This window comes from Salmo salar, chromosome 13, assembly GCF_965601325.2.
Source record: "Salmo salar chromosome 13, fSalSal1, whole genome shotgun sequence".
Classification (NCBI taxonomy): domain Eukaryota; kingdom Metazoa; phylum Chordata; class Actinopteri; order Salmoniformes; family Salmonidae; genus Salmo; species Salmo salar.
Genome location: NC_138303.1, coordinates 17873044 through 17896839, shown reverse-complemented (window position 1 = coordinate 17896839; position 23796 = coordinate 17873044). Strand labels below are relative to the sequence as shown.

Here is a 23796-nt window from a genome sequence, read left to right as displayed (position 1 = left end):
TGAGGAGAGAGAGAGATGGAGACAGGGTTAGTGAGGAGAGAGAGAGATGTAGACAGGGTAAGTGAGGAGAGCGAGAGATGGAGACAGTAAGCGAGGAGAGAGAGAGAGATGGATACAGGGTAAGTGAGGAGAGAGAGATGGAGACAGGGTAAGTGAGGAGAGAGAGAGATGGAGACAGGGTAAGTGAGGAGAGAGCGAGATGGAGACAGGGTAAGTGAGGAGAGAGAGAGATGTAGACAGGGTAAGTGAGGAGAGAAAGAGATGGAGACAGGGTAAGTGAGGAGAGAGAAGATGGAGACAGGGTAAGTGAGGAGAGAGAGAGATGGAGACAGGGTAAGTGAGGAGAGAGAGAGATGGAGACAGGGTAAGTGAGGAGAGAGAGAGATGGAGACAGGGTAAGTGAGGAGAGAGAGAGATGGAGACAGGGTAAGTGAGGAGAGAGAGAGATGGAGACAGGGTAAGTGAGGAGAGAGAGAGATGGAGACAGGGTAAGTGAGGAGAGAGCAAGATGGAGACAGGGTTAGTGAGGAGAGAGAGAGATGGAGACAGGGTAAGTGAGGAGAGAGAGAGATGGAGACAGGGTAAGTGAGGAGAGAGAGAGTGGAGACAGGGTAAGTGAGGAGAGAAGAGATGGAGACAGGGTAAGTGAGGAGAGAGAGAGATGGAGACAGGGTAAGTGAGGAGAGAAAGAGATGGAGACAGGGTTAGTGAGGAGAGAGAGAGATGGAGACAGGGTAAGTGAGGAGAGAGAGAGATGGAGACAGGGTTAGTGAGGAGAGAGAGAGATGGAGACAGTAAGCGAGGAGAGAGAGAGATGGAGACAGGGTAAGTGAGGAGAGAGAGAGATGGAGACAGGGTAAGTGAGGAGAGAGAGATGGAGACAGGGTAAGTGAGGAGAGAGAGAGATGGAGACAGGGTAAGTGAGGAGAGAGAGATGGAGACAGGGTAAGTGAGGAGAGAGCGAGATGGAGACAGGGTTAGTGAGGAGAGAGAGAGATGGAGACAGGGTAAGTGAGGAGAGAGAGAGATGGAGACAGGGTAAGTGAGGAGAGAGAGATGGAGACAGGGTAAGTGAGGAGAGAGAGAGATGGAGACAGGGTAAGTGAGGAGAGAAAGAGATGGAGACAGGGTTAGTGAGGAGAGAGAGAGATGGAGACAGGGTTAGTGAGGAGAGAGAGATGGAGACAGGGTAAGTGGAGAGAGAGAGATGGAGACAGTAAGGAGGAGAGAGAGAGATGGAGACAGGGTAAGTGAGGAGAGAGAGAGATGGAGACAGGGTAAGTGAGGAGAGAGAGAGATGGAGACAGGGTAAGTGAGGAGAGAGAGATGGAGACAGGGTAAGTGAGGAGAGAGAGAGATGGAGACAGGGTAAGTGAGGAGAGAGAGAGATGGAGACAGGGTTAGTGAGGAGAGAGAGAGATGGAGACAGGGTAAGTGAGGAGAGAGAGAGATGGAGACAGGGTAAGTGAGGAGAGAGAGAGATGGAGACAGGGTAAGTGAGGAGAGAGAGAGATGGAGACAGGGTAAGTGAGGAGAGAGAGAGATGGAGACAGGGTAAGTGAGGAGAGAGAGATGGAGACAGGGTAAGTGAGGAGAGAGAGAGATGGAGACAGGGTAAGTGAGGAGAGAGAGAGATGGAGACAGGGTAAGTGAGGAGAGAGAGAGATGGAGACAGGGTAAGTGAGGAGAGAAGAGATGGAGACAGGGTTAGTGAGGAGAGAGAGAGATGGAGACAGGGTTAGTGAGGAGAGAGAGAGATGGAGACAGGGTTAGTGAGGAGAGAGAGAGATGGAGACAGGGTAAGTGAGGAGCGAGAGAGATGGAGACAGGGTTAGTGAGGAGAGAGAGATTGAGACAGGGTAAGTGAGGAGAGAGAGAGATGGAGACAGGGTAAGTGAGGAGAGAAAGAGATGGAGACAGGGTTAGTGAGGAGAGAGCGAGATGGAGACAGGGTAAGTGAGGAGAGAGAGAGATGGAGACAGGGTAAGTGAGGAGAGAGAGAGATGGAGACAGGGTTAGTGAGGAGAGAGAGAGATGGAGACAGGGTAAGTGAGGAGAGAGAGAGATGGAGACAGGGTAAGTGAGGAGAGAGAGATGGAGACAGGGTAAGTGAGGAGAGAGCAAGATGGAGACTGGGTTAGTGAGGAGAGAGAGAGATGGAGACAGGGTAAGTGAGGAGAGAGAGAGATGGAGACAGGGTAAGTGAGGAGAGAGAGATGGAGACAGGGTAAGTGAGGAGAGAGAGAGATGGAGACAGGGTAAGTGAGGAGAGAGAGATGGAGACAGGGTTAGTGAGGAGAGAGAGAGATGGAGACAGGGTTAGTGAGGAGAGAGAGATGTAGACAGGGTAAGTGAGGAGAGAGAGATGGAGACAGGGTTAGTGAGGAGAGAGAGATGGAGACAGGGTTAGTGAGGAGAGAGAGATGTAGACAGGGTAAGTGAGGAGAGAGCGAGATGGAGACAGGGTTAGTGAGGAGAGAGAGAGAGATGGAGACAGGGTAAGTGAGGAGAGAGAGAGATGGAGACAGGGTAAGTGAGGAGAGAAAGAGATGGAGACAGGGTAAGTGAGGAGAGAGAGAGATGGAGACAGGGTTAGTGAGGAGAGAGAGAGATGGAGACAGGGTAAGTGAGGAGAGAGCAAGATGGAGACAGGGTTAGTGAGGAGAGAGAGATGGAGACAGGGTAAGTGAGGAGAGAGAGAGATGGAGACAGTAAGCGAGGAGAGAGAGAGAGATGGATACAGGGTAAGTGAGGAGAGAGAGATGGAGACAGGGTAAGTGAGGAGAGCGAGATGGAGACAGGGTAAGTGAGGAGAGAGCGAGATGGAGACAGGGTAAGTGAGGAGAGAGAGAGATGGAGACAGGGTTAGTGAGGAGAGAGAGAGATGGAGACAGGGTTAGTGAGGAGAGAGAGAGATGGAGACAGGGTAAGTGAGGAGAGAGAGAGATGGAGACAGGGTAAGTGAGGAGAGAGAGAGATGGAGACAGGGTAAGTGAGGAGAGAGAGATGGAGACAGGGTTAGTGAGGAGAGAGAAGATGGAGACAGGGTTAGTGAGGAGAGAGAGAGATGGAGACAGGGTAAGTGAGGAGAGAGAGAGATGGAGACAGTAAGCGAGGAGAGAGAGAGATGGAGACAGGGTAAGTGAGGAGAGAGAGAGATGGAGACAGGGTAAGTGAGGAGAGAGAGATGGAGACAGGGTAAGTGAGGAGAGAGAGAGATGGAGACAGGGTAAGTGAGGAGAGAGAGAGATGGAGACAGGGTAAGTGAGGAGAGAGAGAGATGGAGACAGGGTAAGTGAGGAGAGAGAGAGATGGAGACAGGGTTAGTGAGGAGAGAGAGATGGAGACAGGGTAAGTGAGGAGAGAGAGAGATGGAGACAGGGTAAGTGAGGAGAGAAAGAGATGGAGACAGGGTTAGTGAGGAGAGAGCGAGATGGAGACAGGGTAAGTGAGGAGAGAGAGAGATGGAGACAGGGTAAGTGAGGAGAGAGAGAGATGGAGACAGGGTTAGTGAGGAGAGAGAGAGATGGAGACAGGGTAAGTGAGGAGAGAGAGATGGAGACAGGGTAAGTGAGGAGAGAGCAAGATGGAGACTGGGTTAGTGAGGAGAGAGAGTGATGGAGACAGGGTAAGTGAGGAGAGAGAGAGATGGAGACAGGGTAAGTGAGGAGAGAGAGATGGAGACAGGGTAAGTGAGGAGAGAGAGAGATGGAGACAGGGTAAGTGAGGAGAGAGAGATGGAGACAGGGTTAGTGAGGAGAGAGAGATGGAGACAGGGTTAGTGAGGAGAGAGAGATGTAGACAGGGTAAGTGAGGAGAGAGAGATGGAGACAGGGTTAGTGAGGAGAGAGAGATGGAGACAGGGTTAGTGAGGAGAGAGAGATGTAGACAGGGTAAGTGAGGAGAGAGCGAGATGGAGACAGGGTTAGTGAGGAGAGAGAGAGATGGAGACAGGGTAAGTGAGGAGAGAGAGAGATGGAGACAGGGTAAGTGAGGAGAGAAAGAGATGGAGACAGGGTAAGTGAGGAGAGAGAGAGATGGAGACAGGGTTAGTGAGGAGAGAGAGAGATGGAGACAGGGTAAGTGAGGAGAGAGCAAGATGGAGACAGGGTTAGTGAGGAGAGAGAGATGGAGACAGGGTAAGTGAGGAGAGAGAGAGATGGAGACAGTAAGCGAGGAGAGAGAGAGAGATGGATACAGGGTAAGTGAGGAGAGAGAGATGGAGACAGGGTAAGTGAGGAGAGCGAGATGGAGACAGGGTAAGTGAGGAGAGAGCGAGATGGAGACAGGGTAAGTGAGGAGAGAGAGAGATGGAGACAGGGTTAGTGAGGAGAGAGAGAGATGGAGACAGGGTTAGTGAGGAGAGAGAGAGATGGAGACAGGGTAAGTGAGGAGAGAGAGAGATGGAGACAGGGTAAGTGAGGAGAGAAAGAGATGGAGACAGGGTTAGTGAGGAGAGAGAGAGATGGAGACAGGGTTAGTGAGGAGAGAGAGAGATGGAGACAGGGTAAGTGAGGAGAGAGAGAGATGGAGACAGGGTAAGTGAGGAGAGAGAGAGATGAAGACAGGGTAAGTGAGGAGAGAGAGAGAGATGGAGACAGGGTTAGTGAGGAGAGAGAGATGGAGACAGGGTAAGTGAGGAGAGAGAGAGATGGAGACAGGGTAAGTGAGGAGAGAGAGAGATGGAGACAGGGTAAGTGAGGAGAGAGAGATGGAGACAGGCTAAGTGAGGAGAGAGAGATGGAGACAGGCTAAGTGAGGAGAGAGAAAGATGGAGACAGGGTAAGTGAGGAGAGAAAGAGATGGAGACAGGGTTAGTGAGGAGAGAGAGAGATGGAGACAGGGTAAGTGAGGAGAGAAAGAGATGGAGACAGGGTTAGTGAGGAGAGAGAGAGATGGAGACAGTAAGCGAGGAGAGAGAGAGATGGAGACAGGGTAAGTGAGGAGAGAGAGAGATGGAGACAGGGTTAGTGAGGAGAGAGAGATGGAGACAGGGTAAGTGAGGAGAGAGAGAGATGGAGACAGGGTAAGTGAGGAGAGAGAGAGATGGAGACAGGGTAAGTGAGGAGAGAGAGATGGAGACAGGCTAAGTGAGGAGAGAGAGATGGAGACAGGCTAAGTGAGGAGAGAGAGAGATGGAGACAGGGTAAGTGAGGAGAGAAAGAGATGGAGACAGGGTTAGTGAGGAGAGAGAGAGATGGAGACAGGGTAAGTGAGGAGAGAGAGAGATGGAGACAGGGTTAGTGAGGAGAGAGAGATGGAGACAGTAAGCGAGGAGAGAGAGAGATGGAGACAGGGTAAGTGAGGAGAGAGAGAGATGGAGACAGGGTTAGTGAGGAGAGAGAGATGGAGACAGGGTAAGTGAGGAGAGAGAGAGATGGAGACAGGGTAAGTGAGGAGAGAGAGATGGAGACAGGGTAAGTGAGGAGAGAGCAAGATGGAGACAGGGTTAGTGAGGAGAGAGAGAGATGGAGACAGGGTAAGTGAGGAGAGAGAGAGATGGAGACAGGGTAAGTGAGGAGAGAGAGATGGAGACAGGGTAAGTGAGGAGAGAGAGAGATGGAGACAGGGTTAGTGAGAGAGAGAGAGATGGAGACAGGGTTAGTGAGGAGAGAGAGATGGAGACAGGGTAAGTGAGGAGAGAGAGAGATGGAGACAGGGTTAGTGAGGAGAGAGAGAGATGGAGACAGGGTTAGTGAGGAGAGAGAGAGATGGAGACAGGGTAAGTGAGGAGAGAGAGAGATGGAGACAGTAAGCGAGGAGAGAGAGAGAGATGGATACAGGGTAAGTGAGGAGAGAGATGGAGACAGGGTAAGTGAGGAGAGCGAGATGGAGACAGGGTAAGTGAGGAGAGAGAGAGATGGAGACAGGGTAAGTGAGGAGAGAGAGAGATGGAGACAGGGTTAGTGAGGAGAGAGAGAGATGGAGACAGGGTTAGTGAGGAGAGAGAGAGATGGAGACAGGGTAAGTGAGGAGAGAGAGAGATGGAGACAGGGTAAGTGAGGAGAGAGAGAGATGGAGACAGGGTTAGTGAGGAGAGAGAGAGATGGAGACAGGGTAAGTGAGGAGAGAGAGAGATGGAGACAGGGTAAGTGAGGAGAGAAAGAGATGGAGACAGGGTTAGTGAGGAGAGAGAGAGATGGAGACAGGGTTAGTGAGGAGAGAGAGAGATGGGACAGGGTAAGTGAGGAGAGAGAGAGATGGAGACAGGGTAAGTGAGGAGAGAGAGAGATGGAGACAGGGTAGTGAGGAGAGAGGAGATGGAGACAGGGTAAGTGAGGAGAGAGAGAGATGGAGACAGGGTAAGTGAGGAGAGAGAGATGGAGACAGGGTAAGTGAGGAGAGAGAAGATGGAGACGGGTTAGTGAGAGAGAGAGAGATGGAGACAGGGTAAGTGAGGAGAGAGAGAGATGGAGACAGGGTAAGTGAGGAGAGAGAGATGGAGACAGGGTAAGTGAGGAGAGAGAGATGGAGACAGGGTAAGTGAGGAGAGAGAGATGGAGACAGGGTTAGTGAGGAGAGAGAGAGATGGAGACAGGGTAAGTGAGGAGAGAGAGAGATGGAGACAGGGTTAGTGAGGAGAGAGAGAGATGGAGACAGGGTTAGTGAGGAGAGAGAGAGAGAGATGGAGACAGGGTAAGTGAGGAGAGAGAGAGATGGAGACAGGGTAAGTGAGGAGAGAAAGAGATGGAGACAGGGTTAGTGAGGAGAGAGAGAGATGGAGACAGGGTTAGTGAGGAGAGAGAGAGATGGGGACAGGGTAAGTGAGGAGAGAGAGAGATGGAGACAGGGTAAGTGAGGAGAGAGAGAGATGGAGACAGGGTTAGTGAGGAGAGAGAGAGATGGAGACAGGGTAAGTGAGGAGAGAGAGAGATGGAGACAGGGTAAGTGAGGAGAGAGAAGATGGAGACAGGGTAAGTGAGGAGAGAGAGAGATGGAGACAGGGTAAGTGAGGAGAGAGAGAGATGGAGACAGGGTAAGTGAGGAGAGAGAGATGGAGACAGGGTAAGTGAGGAGAGAGGAGATGGAGACAGGGTAAGTGAGGAGAGAGAGAGATGGAGACAGGGTTAGTGAGGAGAGAGAGAGATGGAGACAGGGTAAGTGAGGAGAGAGAGAGATGGAGACAGGGTTAGTGAGGAGAGAGAGAGATGGAGACAGGGTAAGTGAGGAGAGAGAGAGATGGAGACAGGGTAAGTGAGGAGAGAGAGAGATGGAGACAGGGTTAGTGAGGAGAGAGAGAGATGGAGACAGGGTTAGTGAGGAGAGAGAGAGATGGAGACAGGGTAAGTGAGGAGAGAGCAGAGATGGAGACAGGGTTAGTGAGGAGAGAGAGAGATGGAGACAGGGTTAGTGAGGAGAGAGAGAGAGATGGAGACAGGGTAAGTGAGGAGAGAGAGAGATGGAGACAGAGTAAGTGAGGAGAGAGAGAGATGGAGACAGGGTTAGTGAGGAGAGAGAGATGGAGACAGGGTAAGTGAGGAGAGAGAGAGATGGAGACAGGGTAAGTGAGGAGAGAGAGAGATAGAGACAGGGTTAGTGAGGAGAGAGAGAGATAGAGACAGGGTAAGTGAGGAGAGAGAGAGATGGAGACAGGGTAAGTGAGGAGAGAGAGAGATAGAGACAGGGTTAGTGAGGAGAGAGAGAGATAGAGACAGGGTAAGTGAGGAGAGAAATGGATTAGACAGGGTAAGCAAGGAGAGATAAAATTTATACGATTTCTTGCCTTGTGGGTGGAGTGAAAGTTAGTTTTTAATTGTGTTGATAAATGTCCCTTTCTCTATTATTCCAAGAAAATATTTGGCATTGAGAGAGAAAAAAAACAGCTGCTAACATAAAAAGTAGGCTACCAGTGGTGGAAAAAGTACCCAATTGTAATACTTGAGTAAATATTAAGATACTCGAGTATAGTTTTACAAAGTAAAAGTCTAAAAGTATTTGGTTTAAAATATACTTATGTATTAAAAGTAAAAATCATTTCATATTCCTTCTATTAAGCAAACCAGACAGCATCATTTTCTTGTTGTTTTTATTTTACGGATAGCCAGGGGCACACTCCAAAATGCAGACATTTACAAACAAAGCATGTTGTGTTTAGTGAGTCCACCAGATCAGAGGCAGTAGGGATGACCAGGGATGTTCTGTTAAGGGCGTGAATTTGACTATTTTTCTGTCCTGCTAAGCATTCAAAATGTAACGAGTACTTTTGGGTGTCAAGGAAAGTGTATGGAGTAAAAAGTACAATATTTTCTTAAGGAATTTAGTGAAGTAAAAGTAGTCAAAAATATAAATAGTTAAGTACAGATACCCCCATAAAAAACGAATTAAATATTACTTTAAAGTATTTTACTTAAGTACCAACATCCCCCAGGTCCTACTGTCCGTTTTTAAGAAACAGAACACTGTGCGTTTCAGCACGGTTGAAAGTGCCCTCACAGCTCAGCTGCTTCCGCTTTGACACAGATCTAAGGTCGGTTTTGCGTTTTTCCTCTGAAAAGGAAAGCGGATACTATGCAAATCCATGCCAGAAATCCCTCCTCTTATCTAACAAGATCGGGCGTTGAGGTAATCTACGGCTAGACCATTGGTTTAGATATGTGTCAATCTCACGAGTTGTCAATCCGCTTTCCATCAATGGATGAGAGACAATAAACGCTATCTGACAGCAATCGACCCTACATAATATATTATAATCATAAACCAGTATCATAGAACTCAATATTAAACATTTAGTTTATAGTGTTTTCCTTGACTCCATCCAATGACACGCAAAACAAGAGTGAATCAATTGTCTTTGAAAAAAATCTAACATTCAAAGGTTAGCTTTGTGCTAAAGTATCGTAAATAAACCTGTTGGAAGCTAATGTGATCCGCAACATCAAAAAGGCCATCATATTGAAGAAAAACTGAAATCCCCTTCCCGATACTGGGCGCTTGTGTCAATTCTACCCAGAGCGGAGGAAGTTTAGCACCATGACATGTCAGTCAAATTTCAATCATTTTGGGTTGATGGACTGGACGATGTTGAAATCACTTCCTATATCGATCCAAAAGAAAATCACAATATTCCCAAAGTTCTTCAGCTACACATAGCTTTGTTACACCCCACAGAATAAGTCATTCTCCGTCTCTGAGTTGACCACAGCAGTAGCGCGGGGGAAACTGCTCCAGTTTATATTGCAACACGTTTGGCATGATGCTGGGTGATGCTTGATGAGAGATGTAACGGCTCTCAATCCAACAACCTGTCTAATATCCCTTCAGAAGTGGAAACACTTGGGCCTAATGAGACAGTCGCGGTCATAGATGTATTCCACCCAGCCCGTGTCAGACCCCGCAGGGTAGAAACTATGTGCGACCACGGGTAGGGGGATTAAGCGACTTCTCCTATCCGTGGCTGTATATATCTCTACATTACATAAGAATTAAGCCTCTCAGTCACAAAAACAACGCATTTTGAATCATCTATTTTTTTTAAAGATGCCCTAAAATCAAGACGGTGTTCGTAGAAGTAGGCTCGGTGGCTCTCTTACCCGTCAACACACCGGTCCTTCTCCATCACCGGAAAGCCCAGCTCGTGTCCAAGTCCATTGCGCGAGCTCCACAGTCCCAGCATTCTGTCGACCTCTCCTGCTGTCCGCCACAAGCACGCGCAAACTCTCTCCCACGGCGGCGGGGACAATTAAAGGGACAGCGATGATTGGAGATGGAGGTAACGCAGTGAGCGTAGTCTATGGGACGAGCACAATGAAAGCTAGTCGACTGGTGTGGCAGGAAATACAGCCACATTTGGTCATTGAGTTTAATTTATATGGTAGAAAGTAGAAGGATATTATTGTTCATCCTTACAAGAGATTTAGATAAACCAACAGACAAAAATCAACCCCAGACTACAAGAAGGTTCCACAATGTTTCCCTCTGACAGAGAAGAGAATGTTGATTGACTGACAGTGTCTGTGGTAGATACTGTTGAACTGAGAGAAGGGGCCCACTAGTGGAGTTGAGAGGGATGGTGAGGTTGCCATAGTGATACCTACTATCAACAGAAATAATACCAATCAACATCACTGTCACATAATAGTTCACAACATTTGGACAATATTGAACTGTTTGTATACCAATGTCCCAGAGGAGGCTGGTGGGAGGAATTGTAGGAGGACGGACTCATTTGTAATGGCTGGAATGAAATAAATGAAATGGTATCAAACACATCAAACATATGTAAACCACATATCTGAGTCTGTTCCATTTATTCCATTCCAGCCATTAACATGAGCCAGTCCTCCTATAGCTCGTCCCACTAACCTCCTCTGAAATGTCCATGGTATACGTTTCTCTGCCCACTACTACCTTATATTGGCAGTTGATTTGATACCCCCTTATATTTAATAATAATAATAATTATAATATTGTACACACACAGGGTATACCACAGGCATGCTTTCATAAACTTTACAACACAAATCACACAAGAGACAAGACTGAAATCAGACTGAAGATAGATCACTAGACAGTGTGTGTGTGTGTGTGTCTCCATCTATCCGCCTGTCTGTCTTGGGGTGGTTAAGCCAGACCTCCTGAACACAAATGATCATTCCCCTATATCTAGTTTACCAGTGTAGTGGACAGTGGCGGCTGGTGGGAGAAGCTATAGGACGACAGGCTCATTGTAATGGCTGGAATGGAAATCATGTGGTTTCCATGTTTGATACCGTTCCATTCATTTCAATCCAGCCATTACAATGAGCCTGTCGTCCTATAGCTCCTCCCACCAGCCTCAGTCAGACTATCCCACCGTGACATCAGCATAGGGCATCATCAGCACAAACTAGAATTTATATTTTTTTGTAGTAAACTACTAACCTGATGACTCACACTAAATTCTTCCGCTGCTCTGTCATTTCCTACATACTTTCGTCTGCCACGATTGGATAACTAACTGGATTTATATAGAGCTTTCTGCCAACTGTGGTACTCAAAGCACTTCACATAGTAAGGGGTAAACTCACCTCATCCCCCACCCAGGTGTCTGGCACCCACCTGGGTGATGCACAGACAACTCGCCACACATCAGCTATTAGGTGGAGAGTGATATATGCCAATTAGGAATGATTAAGTGGCAACGACCGAATGGGACCAGGTTGGGAATTTAGCCATGACACCGGGGTTAACACCCCTACTCTTACAAAAAGTGCCATGGGATGCAGCTGTGCTGCCATTTAGGAGTTTCCTATTCTAACTTCCTTCAGAAACAGAGAGTCTTGTGGCAAAAAAAGAACACTTTATTCACCTGTTGACAACATTAGAAAAGAACCACCAATCTCAGTTCTCGTTTATATGGAAGTGAAGAACAGAGTGATGAGGAGGAATTTACATTTAGTGGAAGTTGTAGTGTGGGCTGGATGACACCATTGCTCTCGATATGGTGGTAAACTTCTACATGGAATGAGTTTTAATACACAATAATGACATTGTTCCCTCTCTGTAATATGTGTGTGGCCTTTGTTGAAATCGGTTAATTAAATACTGATCAAAATTAACACGTAACTAAATGCATGTATTTATTTCTGAAAATGTTCTTCAAACTGCAACAAGTTAAACCAACCCAAAATAAGCAACTATCTTTGAAGGATCAAACTTATTCTGTAAACGCATTGTAGACAAACATTTTTTTAAACAATTCACATATTCACCTTGATTTTATAATACCATCTGATAGCCACAAAGAAAAAAATAGAGTTCAATCCAGAAAATGTTGTGAGTGAATTCCCCTCCTCTTGACAGTGTAAAGCACATGAGATTTGCTATACTGTAAAACCACTCCATTATTAGTAGAGCTGGATCATTCCAAGAATAAAGTGCCATTTTTCTAAAGCTAGAAATGTTTTAACAAGTTATCTATTTATGGGTGACAGGGTTGATGTGTTATGATGGACACAAAATTAAGAACTATTAGATGTTCAATGCTTCTTGTTAAAACATTTTTTTTGTAAAGTAATAGTTTCACCATATTAAAACGAGAGTTCAGTTCACATAACAGGATTGACCTTAAAACAAGAGGGACAAATGTAAATGAATCTCCAATCACATTAAATAAACGATAATCTTCCGAAATGACTACCACAGCAACACATTACTTAGGGCTTTACAATGATGGTGAAAACGTGGGCACATTTTGGGGTGAAGTGAGTGAAAATATTCATAGAAGACCGACAAACATAACGTGGGACATGGCAAAATGGGGATTTTCAGAGAAAACAACAACTTTATTTGAATGAAAACACAATACTATTGGAATTTCTAACATGGTTTAGTGTAGTTATAGATGTACTGTATGTTATCCAACTGTTAAATTGAGTATTCTATCAACATTTACAGACAATGTCACAAGGACATAAAAGGCACTCTATTTGTGGATCGACCCACCTATATGAAGCTCTCGCTGACGTTGCTGTCATACGAGCGGATGTTGTCGGAGGCCAGTGCTGTCTTCATGTTGTTCCAGAACAGTGGCTGGGCCTGAGGGTTTCTGGGCCAGGACAGAACAGACTTCCTGCAGAGCCTCTTCCTCAGCTGCAGGTACTTCAGCTTGGGAAACACCTCGTCCAGCAGAACCAACACCGCCACGTCCACCTGCAGATAAGATAACAGATAAGACAGTACAGAGTGAGTGAGTGGTAAGGATGTTGCCTGTTGTTTTTTTTTGCTTCATTATGAGTATATTACTTGAAGGTAGCCTACGTACAGTTGAAGTCAGAAGTTTACATACCTTAGCTAAATACATTTAAACTCAGTTTTTCACAATTCCTGACAATTAATCCTAGTAAAAATTCCCTGTCTTAGGTCAGTTAGGATCACCACTTTATTTTAAGAACGTGAATGTCAGAATAATAGTAGAGAGAATGATTTATTTCAGCTTTTATTTATTTCGTCACGGTCCCAGTGGGTCAGAAGTTTACATACACTCAATTAGTATTTGGTAGCATTGCCTTTAAATTGTTTAACTTGGGTCAAACGTTTCGGGTAGCCTTCCACAATAAGTTGGGTGAATTTTGGCCCATTCCTCTTGACAGAGCTGGTGTAACTGAGTCAGGTTTGTAGGCCTCCATGCTCGCACACGCTTTTTCAATTCTGCCCACACATTTTCTTTGTTGTCCTTCAGCCATTTTGCCACAACTTTGGAAGTATGCGTGGGGTCATTGTCCATTTGGAAGACCCATTTGCGACCCATGTCTTGATGCCATCTATTTTGTAAAGTGCACCAGTCCCTAGTTTTGTTTCATCAGACCAGAGGACATTTCTCCAAAAAGTACGATCTTTGTCGTCATGTGCAGCTGCAAATCGTAGTCTGGCTTTTTATGGCGGTTTTGGAGTAGTGGCTTCTTCCTTGCTGAGCGGCCTTTCAGGTTATGTCGATATGGGACTCGTTTTACTGTGGATATAGATACTTTTGTACCTGTTTCCTCCAGCTCCTACACAAGGTCCTTTCCTGTTGTTCTGGGATTGACTTGCACTTTTCGCACCAAAGTATGTTCATCTCTAGGAGACAGAACGTGTCTGCTTCCTGAGTGGTATGACGGCTGCGTGGTCCCATGGTGTTTTAACTTGCGTACTATTGTTTGTACAGATGAACGTGGTATCTTCAGGCATTTGTAAATTGCTCCCAAGGATGAACCAGACTTGTGGAGGTCTACAATTTTTTTTCTGAGGTCTTGGCTGATTTCTTTTGATTTTCCCATGATGTCAAGCAAAGAGGCACTGAGTTTGAAGGTAGGCCTTGAAATACATCCACAGGTACACCTCCAATTGACTCAAATGATGTCAATTAGCCTATCAAAAGATTCTAAAGCCATGACATCAATTTCTGGAATTTTCCAAGCTGTTTAAAGGCACAGTCAACTTAGTGTATGTAAACTTCTGCTCCACTGGAATTGTGATACAATGAATTATAAGTGAAATAATCTGTCTGTAAACAATTGTTGGAAAATTACTTGTGTCATGCACAAAGTAGATGTCTTAACCGACTTGCCAAAACTATAGTTCGTTAACAAGAAATTTGTGGAGTGGTTGAAAAACGGGTTTTAATGATACCAACCTAAGTGTATGTAAACTTCTGACTTCAACTGTACATGATCAAATACAAATCTTAGAATAAACTATTATAGACTACCAGAATCCACTGGATTCCCCAATTACATTGAATGAACTACAGGACAAAATATAAACCCTCCAACCCAAAAAGGCCTGTGGTGTTGATGGTATCCTAAATTAAATGATCAAATATACAGACAACAAATTCCAATTGGCTATACTAAAACTCTTTAACATCATCCTTAGCTCTGGCAAGAAATTTGTGGAGTGGTTGAAAAATTTGTTTTAATGAACCCAACCTAAGTGTATGTAAACTTCCGACTTCAACTGTTTTTTAATAATAGTTTTTATTTCACCATTATTTAACCAGGTAGGCCAGTTGAGAACATGTTCTCATTTGCGACCTAGCCAAGATAAAGCAAAGCAGTGCTACACAAACAGCAGCACAGAGTTACACATGGAATAAACAAACTTACAGTCAATAACACAATTGAAAAAAATCAATGTACAGTGTGTGCAAATGAGGTAAGATTAGGGAGGTAAGGCAATAAATAGGGCGTAGTGGCGAAATAATTACAGTTTAGCAAGTAAACACTGGAGCTGCCAATGACACACAAATGCATTGCAAGTCTGACCTTTTCATCCAGCAGCCTTTGCTGCACCATGTAGAAGGCCTGGCGAGTCACCCCATCTACTCTGCTAACCCGTGCTCCCCCGCCGCTTGCCCCACTCGTCAGCACAAACACGGTCTTCATGCTGCTGTAGACAGCACTGTGAAGATTCTCGATGCAGGACAGACCTGGAACCCAATCTCTCTCCTCCAGGCAGAGACAGAACCTCCTCCGCCCCACGTTCTCCAGGTGGATGAGCAGCTCATTGTAGACCCAGTCTCTCACTGCGTGGTTGCCCGTGTCGAAGACCACAAAGGCATCATACTGACTCTGGAAGTTTCCCCCAGGCAGTTGTGAGTAGCCCTTGTGTCCTGCCCACAGCACCTGTTTGTTACAAAATAAATAGTGTAATGTAGATGTTCAACATGTGGACACAAACAACATTGATTTACAGCTGGGCCATTCAATTATGGTCTTCTAATCAGGGACTGATTGTGCACTTGGAAATCATATTAGTGAACTATCTGGTAAATCAATGACATTACTTGATCAATTAACTACTAGGAAGGGAATACAACACAACATTGATTTGTAGAAGTACCTGGAAGCAGTACCAGACATCCCAGCCATAGAGGTGCCTGAGTAGGGGCAAGGCAGTGAACACCAGAGTCAGGAAGGTCATAGAGAGGAAGGTCAGGCTGCCATAAATTTCCTGGCAGGAGCGGGGGTCCATAGACAACACACTAGCCCCTTGCTGTGACTCGGGGAAACCACAGTGTACGGCAGTGGTAAGAAGGAGGATCTCCACCTGGCTGGCACGCAGGAAGTCCGCAAACCAGGAAGTGTCACAGGAGCAGTCAAAGGGGTTGGCATGCAGAGTGAGCAACTGGAGGGCACTGCCGTACCTCAGTGGAGCAGGGAGGGACTGCCGATCCAACAGCTTGAGTTTGTTGTGGTTGAGGTAGAGAAAACGCAATGCCAATGCTTGGCTGAAAAAGTCTTCGGGGAGAAAGCTGATCTGGTTGTGACTAAGGTCCAGAAGGGTCAACTTTGCCTGAAAATGTATGACTTTGTCGGGAAGTTCAGACAGATAGTTAAGACTAAGGTTAAGGTGGCATAGTCGGCCGAGCGCTGTGATGTTCTCCCAGGGGAAATAGTTCAGTTTGTTGTCACTGACCCGGAGCACCTGGAGGCTGACAGGCAGGTTACAGAAGGCTGCTGGTGAAAGAGACCTCAGCTGGTTCCTGGAGATATCTAGGTAGATAAGGTTGGTCAGGTTCTGGAAGAAGGTGATGTAGTCATTGCTTCTAGTGTCCCACATGATGTCCAGGTTGTTCCCGGAGAAATACAGGTACCTGAGGGAGTCGCTGTACAATGTATGATCTATCCTCATCCCAATGCTGTTGTCAGACAGACTTAACACCTCCAGATTGGGGAGGTTCTTGATGAACTCAAAGCGATGGCCCATGCCTCTCATTAGGAAGTGAAACTCATTGTTGCTGAGGTCCAAAGCCTTCAGAGTGGCGTTGAGCTCCTTGAAGGCATCTCCATAGTACAGATCTATCCTGTTGTGGGCCATGCTGAGGTACGCCAGGTTGTCCAGGTGGAGAAACTGTTTGCCGTTTAAGCTCTGGCTCATGTAGTTGTAAGAGAGGTCCAAACAGACTGCCTTCTCCATACCTAGGAACAAACTGCCATTGAGGGCGAGGATGTTGTTTTGGGAAAGGTCAAAAGACATGGCACCATTGCAGAGATTATTTTTGAAGGAAAATATAGTTGGGTTTTGAGTGCACTCATCCTCCAGTATTGCCAACGTGTTTGGCCCTGGCTCGGCTGCAGTGACTACTGGACCTGGATGATGCCAGGGCTCATCTGGGACAGCCTTCCTGTCACTGAGCAACATGGGTGGGTTCTGAAGTTCCACTGTGTCATACCGGTTCTGGTTCTGAAAGCTCTTAAAGGACTTACACATGTTGGACTGAGTAGAGAAGGATGGGAAAAATTCCAGCATGTTCTGGGAAAGGTCCACCCTCACCAGGGCTGGTAGCTGGGCCAGGGCACTCAGATTACAGGACCTGATGAAGTTCATCCGCAGCTCCAGTACCTCCAGCCAACGGAACTTTGCCAGAACCGCCACAGTTTCCTCTGAGACCATATGGAAGAAGTTCCCACTGAGGAGAAGTGTTTTCAGGCCAGACATCTGGGTCAGGTTGGGAGACAGCACCAGCTCCTTGAAGGTTTTCATCGGCTCATAGTTGTAGATGAGGCTGATCCAAGTGAGCCTCTTCAGCTCTATGAAGAAGGTACCAGTGCGTATGGCAATGGCCAGTAGGTTGTCCGATAGGTCCAATCTCTCTAGGTGTACAAGGGGACTGAAGAGGCCCTCTGGGATGTTGCGGAGGGAGTTTCCCCTCAGGCTGAGGAATTTGAGAGAGTTGTTCTGGGCGTAAAACGCTCGTGGGTTGATGTCAAGGGGGGTGTTGTTGAAGCAGGGGAAGCAGGGCTGAGCAGCATGGTCACAGCGCTGGCAGTTCCAGCCCAGGTTGAGTTGACAGAGCTGGGTCAGATTGGCAAACGCCCACTCATTCAACACAGAAATTTTATTCTCATTCAGATCCAGTCTCTTCAGAGAGGGAGGCATTCCCGGAGGGATGGATGTTACGTTGTTAAAACCCAGGGTAAGGTATTGCAGCTGGGTAAGCTCCCTGAAGACTGCCTCGTCAATGTGGAAGGACTGGTTGCAGGGGTTACCATAGTAGCAGTTCATGGTGAGTAGCAGCTGCTTGAGATTTGGTGTGCCGAGGGGCTGGGTTATGTTGTAAAGGTGGTTAGACTCCAGATTAAGGACTTCCAGGCTGTCAGGTAGTCTGGGGAGGGGGGAGGTGAGGCTGTTTCCTTCCAGTAGGAGGGTGCTGAGGTTCTTAAGACACATGAAGGCATCCTTGTGGATCTCAACATGGCACGAGGGAGACCCCAGGGCCCTCATATGACTAGGGAGACAGTTCCGTGTCATGCTCAGTTTCTGGAGGTTTGGAACACCAGAGAATGCATCCTTCCCTACCTGCTGAATCCCGGTATAGCTCAGGTCAAGTGAAAGGACAGAGGCTGAGCAGATCACTGGGATGCGGGTGAGCGCCCTCCGAGAGCAGTTCACCACACTGGAGTCTGCGTTGCTGTCGCAAGGGAAGAACTTGGGATTTGTAGTTCTAACAGCTGGTGTTAGTAGACATAAGCAGAGGAGAACTCCATATCCCTGCATGACCTGGACCGAGATAAATAAAACATTCATACCACAAAATAGATCTTATTTAATTGCACAGAAGTACATACAATGAAAGTTGATCCCAGCAAGTCCCAGCTATGGGCAATGTTAAAACCAGGTCCAAGCCTTATCAAAATGGGTTTCAGATGCTAACTGTGGGTAAGCAAATGACAACACAACTGCAAATACAGTACAATCATGAGACAACCAGTATAAAACAGTAAATGCTGGTATATTAATAATAGTATTCAAATTGAGTATTCACCTCAATGTAAAGTTTTCATGGCCTTACACAGATATTAACTGGCATATTAGAACTGAGAATTGCACTTACCGTGGGAGGTTTTGGGCCTCAGTAACCCACTGGAGGTCAATTATAATGAAACGTGATGTTGTTTCGAATGGAATAGACCGATGCTTTATTCCAAAACAAGTTTCTGCTAACCTTTCCTCCAAATAAAGCATCCCGTATCGAGAGAGAAAAGCCTTGAATGACAGACCAGATGTAAAAAGACAGTTAAGTACCAGGACTTATGTAACACAATTCAGAAATGAAGAAGTGAAACCTTCCCAGACAGATGTCTATCAACTGACAGGGCTTTTTACAAAATGAAAACCTGAAATGGCATGTCACCTCCCCTGTCTATCCTATGACCAGATATCAAATACTTAAACATGGCATTAAAAATAATGAATAAAGATTCTGTGACATACAGCAGATAGATGCAGTGAAAGGTGTTGTTTTACAGGTTTAAAACTTGACCACCCTTGATATATAACATTGCAACATTACAACTAAATATGTTTTATGCCTTTTGAAAAAAATGAAAGATCCATACGGTACGCTGCAAATCCTTTTGTTCAGCTGAAGCAAGCCTACACATTTTCTTCCGGAAATGTACCTTTTCTAGTTTAGTCATATTTATCTTAGCTACCTTAGAAGTGTTTACTTTGCAGGGTGAGTAGGAGTGGTGGAAAAAGTACTAAATTGTCATACATGAGTAAAAGTAAAGATACCTTAATAGAAAACGACTCAAGTAAAAGTCAACCAGTAAAATACTACTTGAGTAAAAGTTAAAAGTAAATGTAATTGTTAAAATATACTTTTGAATCAAAAGTATAAGTATAAATAATTTAAAATTCCTTATATTAAAAATAACACACCATTTTCTTAAAAAAAAAAAAAAGAATTACAGATAGCCTTGGGCACACTCCAACACTCAGAAATCAATTACAAATTAAACATTTGTGTGTAGTGAGTTCGTCAGATCAGAGGCAAATCGGGATGACCAGGGACGTTCTCTTCATAACTGAATGAATTGGACCATTTTCCTGTCCTGCTAAGCATTCAAAGTGTAAAGAGTAGTTTTCGGTGTGAGGGAAAATGTATGGAATAAAAAGTACATAATATTATTTAGGAATGTATTGAAGTAAAAGTATCAAATGTCAACAGTAAAGTACAGATACCCAGAAAAACTACTTTAGTACTTCACACCACTGCTGACTAGCATCTTTTGAGTTTGCAATGTCCCATACATTGGATGCCCAAATCAACTGGAAGTACTGTATCTACAAACAAATTTAAACATAATCTAAAATAAATATTTCTTCCTAAAATTACTGTTTGCGATTCACAAATTATTTTGATTCACCTGATTCGATTAATCACGATTGAACTGAATCTCAAATAATAAATGGCGAAGTGAATCGTTAATTTTGTCAAAAATAATTGTTTAAATGAATAATCTGATTCATTAAAAAATGAAATCAACTGTGTATGGCCTTATTCGCGAGTGTTGGTGGAAGGTTTTTGGGACATGACGAAAACATTAATACATGCTAATAACAGCTTAACAGTTAACTACAGTGTACAATACATGTTTTGAATTGGTTACCTAAATACAGTGGTGTAAAGTACTTAAGTAAAAATACTTTAAAGTTCTACTTAAGGAGTATCTATACTTTGCTATTTATATTTTGACAACTTTTACTTCACTACATTCCTAAAGACAATGTACTTTTTACGCCATACATTTTCCCTGATATCCAAAAGTACCAGTTACATTTTCAATGCTTAGCAGGACAGAAAATAGTCAAATTCACACACTTATCAAGAGAACATCCCTAGTCATCCCCACTGCCTCTGATCTGGTGGATTCACTGAAAACAAATGCTTAGTTTGTAAATGAAGTCTGAGTGTTGGAGTGTGCCCCTGGCTATCCGTAAATAAAAAATAAAAGCCATTTGTGCTGTCTGGTTTGCTTAATATAAGGAATTTGAAATGATTCATGCTTTTAGTTTTACTTTTGATACTTAAGTGTGTTTCAGCAATTACATTTACTTTTGATAGTTAAGTATATTTAAAACTAAACATTTTTTTTTTACTTAAGTAGTATTCAGACCCCTTAACTTTTTACATTTTAGTCATTTTAGCAGACACTCTTATCCAGAGCGACTTACAGTAGTGAATGCATACATTTCAAAAAAAAATTCCCCCCGTACTGGTCCCCCGTGGGAATCGAACCCACAACCCTGCCGTTGCAAACACCATCATGCTCTACCAACTGAGCCACACGGGACCATTTTTCCACATTTTGTTACACTAGCCTTATTCTAAAATTGATATTAAAAAAAATCCCCTTATCAATCAACACACAATACCCCATAATGACAAAGCGAAAACAAGTTTAGGAAAAAAAAATATATATACTTTATTTACATAAGTTTTCAGACCCTTTGCTATGAGACTCGAAATTGAGCTCAGGTGCATCCTGTTTCCATTGATAATTCTTGAGATGTTTCTACAACTTGGTTGGAGTCCTTTTGTGGTAAATTCAATTAATTGGACATGATTTGGAAAGGCACACACACCTGTCTATATAAGGTCCCACAGGGGACAGTGCATGTCAGAGCAAAAACCAAGCCATGAGGTCGAAGGAATTGTTTGTAGAGCTCCAAGACAGGATTGTGTCGAAGCACAGATCTGGGGAAGGGTACCAAAAAATGCCTGCAGCATTGAAGGTCCCCAAGAACACAGTGGCCGCCATCATTCTTAAATGGAAGAAGTTTGGAACCACCAAGACTCTGCACCCTGCCAAACTGAGGGAGGTGACCAAGAACCCGATGGTCACTCTGACAGAGCTCCAGAGTTCCTCTGTGGAGATGGGAGAACCTTTCAGAAGGACAACCATTTCTGCAACACTCCACCAATCAATATGGTAGAGTGGCCAGACGGAAGCCACTCCTCAGTAAAAGGCCCATGACAGCCCGCTTGGAGTTTGCCAAAAGACACCTAAAGTCTCTCAGACCATGAGAAACAAGATTATCTGGTCTGATGAAACCAAGATTGAACTCTTTGGCCTGAATGCCAAGCGTCACATCTGGAGGAAACCTGGCACCATCCCTACGGTGAAGCATGGTGGTGGCAGCATCATGCTGTGGGGATGTATTTCAGCGGAAGGGACTGGGAGACTGGTCAGGATCATGGGGAAAGATGAACGGAGAAATGTACAGAGAGATCCTTGATGAAAACCTGCTCCAGAGCTCTCAGGACCTCAGACTGGGACAAAGGTTCACCTTCCAACAGGACAACAAGCCTAAGCACACAGCCAAGAGAACGCAAGAGTGGCTTTGGGACAAGTCTCTGAATGCCCTTCAGTGGTCTAGCCAGAGCCCGGACTTCAAGCTGATCAAACATCTCTGGAGAGACCAGAAAATAGCTGTGCAGCGACGCTCCCCATCCAACGTGACAGAGCTTGAGAGGATCTGCAGAGAAGAATGGGAGAAACTCCCCAAATACAGGTGTGCCAAGCTTGTAACGTCATACCCAAGAAGACTTAAGGCTGTAATCGCTGCCAAAGGCACGTCAAAAAAGTATTGAGTAAAGGGTCTGAATATTTATGTAAATGTGATATCAGTTATTGTAATACCTTTGCTAAAATAGATTAAAACCTTTTTTTGCTTTGTCATTATGGGGTATTGTGTGTAAGTTGAGGGGGAAAAAAACTATTTCATAAATTTTAGAATGAGGCTGTAAATGCACTCTACCTTCTGCTGCAATGTCCAACTGTCTTTCTCTCCTTGAGCAACAAACAGCCCACTCATCTCACACATATGCAGGTGATGCACACAAACAGACGTGTTTTCCGATCCTGGCTGATATGTGGATTTTTATTTTATTGATAAAATAGTGAACTGTGCCTATACATTCCATTAACAGAAAGGTTATTAACTTCCATGACTTTTCAGATTTGATAATTTCCCCAAAACTTTTCCCGGCCCAGAAAACTTTTTAAAATTCTGTGACTTCATGAACTCTGCCTTGGAGCAAATTAAGGTTAAGGACCTTGCTCAAAGGGCACAGACAGATTTTTCACTTTGTCGGCTCAGGTACCTTTCAGTTAAAGGCCCAACGCTCTAACCGCTAGGTTACCAACCACCCTATGTTCAACACCTCATCTTTCCATGTTCTCCCAGTATCATAGTGCAAAATGATGGAAGGCAAAGTGGCAATGAGGGACAAACTCAACATATACAGTTGAAGTCGGAAGTTTACATACACTTAGGTTGGAGTCATTAAAACTCGTTTTTCAACCACTCCACAAATTTCTTGTTAACAGACTATAGTTTTGGCAAGTCGGTTTTTCCAACAATTGTTTACAAACAGATTATTTCACTGCATCACAATTCCAGTGGATCAGAATTTCACATACACTAAGTTGACTTCCTTTAAACAGCTTAGAAAATTCCAGAAAATGATGTCATGGCTTTAGAAGCTTCTGATTTGAGTCAATTGGAGGTGTACCTGTGGATGTATTTCAAGGCCTACCTTCAAACTCAGTGCCTCTTGGCTTGACATCATGGAAATCAAAAGAAATCAGCCAAGACCTAAAGAAAAAAAAATGTAGACCTCCACAAGTCTGGTTCATCCTTGGGAGCAATTTCCAAACGCCTGAAGGGACCCCGTTCATCTGTACAAACAATAGTACGCAAGTTGAAACACCATGGGACCACGCAGCCGTCATACCGCTCAGGAAGGAGACGCATTCTGTCTCCTAGAGATGAACGCACTTTGGTGCGAAAAGTGCAAATCAATCAACCAGAACAGCAAAGGACCTTGTGAAGATGCTGGAGGAAACAGGTACAAAAGTATCTATATCCACAGTAAAAATTAGTCCTATATTCACATAACCTGAAAGCCCGCTCAGCAAGGAAGAAGCCACTGCTCCAAAACCGCCATAAAAAAGCCAGACTACGGTTTGCATCTGCACATGGGGACAAAGATCGTACTTTTTGGAGAAATGTCCTCTGGTCTGATGAAACCAAAATAGAACTGTTTGGCCATAATGACCATCGTTATGTTTGGAGGGAAAAGGGGAAGGCTTGCAAGCCGAAGTCCCAACTGTGAAGCACAGGGGTGGCAGCATCATGTTGTGGGGGTGCTTTTCTGCAAGAGGGACTGGTGCACTTCACAAAATAGATGGCATCATGAGGTAGGGAAATTATGTGGATATATTGAAGCAACATCTCAAGACATCAGTCAGGAAGTTAAAGCTTGGTCGCAAATGGGTCTTCCAAATTAACAGTGACCCCAAGCATACTTCCAAAGTTGTGGCAAAATGGTTTAAGGACAACAAAGTCAAGGTATTGGAGTGGCCATCACAAAGCCCTGACGTCAATCCCATACAAAATTTGTGGGCAGAACTGAAAAAAACATGTACAAGCAAGGAGGCCTACAAACCTGACTCAGTTACACCAGCTCTGTCAGGATGAATGGGCCAAAATCCACCCAACTTATTGTGGGAAGCTTGTGGAAGGCTACCCGAAATGTTTGAC

General features: G+C 44.9%; 2 protein-coding genes across 3 annotated transcripts in view; both read right to left on the bottom strand.

Moving 5' to 3' along the window:
- Nucleotides 1–9778, bottom strand: part of LOC145850454 (uncharacterized) — a 63959-nt gene extending 54181 nt beyond the window's left edge. The window contains exon 1 of the mRNA XM_082959687.1: nucleotides 9531–9778. The gene's annotated coding sequence lies outside the window, so the exon portion shown is untranslated. The remainder of the gene's footprint in view (nucleotides 1–9530) is intronic.
- Nucleotides 9779–11533: 1755 nt separating this feature from the next.
- On the bottom strand, nucleotides 11534–18383 carry tlr9 (toll-like receptor 9). Of its 2 annotated transcripts, NM_001123653.1 has the most exon segments (4): nucleotides 12382–12630; nucleotides 14724–15083; nucleotides 15301–17961; nucleotides 18296–18383. In NM_001123653.1, coding segments are annotated over 3 exon segments (3225 nt in total). In that variant the 5' UTR covers nucleotides 17959–17961; nucleotides 18296–18383; the 3' UTR covers nucleotides 12382–12423.
- Nucleotides 18384–23796: the final 5413 nt, after the last annotated feature.

Coding starts and splice junctions, on each gene's coding strand:
- tlr9 (XM_014134611.3), bottom strand. CDS start 17,988: ATGAATGTTTTATTTATCTCGGTCCAGGTCATGCAGGGATATGGAGTT. Junction 15,084..15,300: donor ATGTCTGGTACTGCTTCCAG/GTACTTCTACAA, acceptor TGTAACAAACAG/GTGCTGTGGGCAGGACACAA. Junction 12,631..14,723: donor AAAGGCTGCTGGATGAAAAG/GTCAGACTTGCA, acceptor TCTTATCTGCAG/GTGGACGTGGCGGTGTTGGT.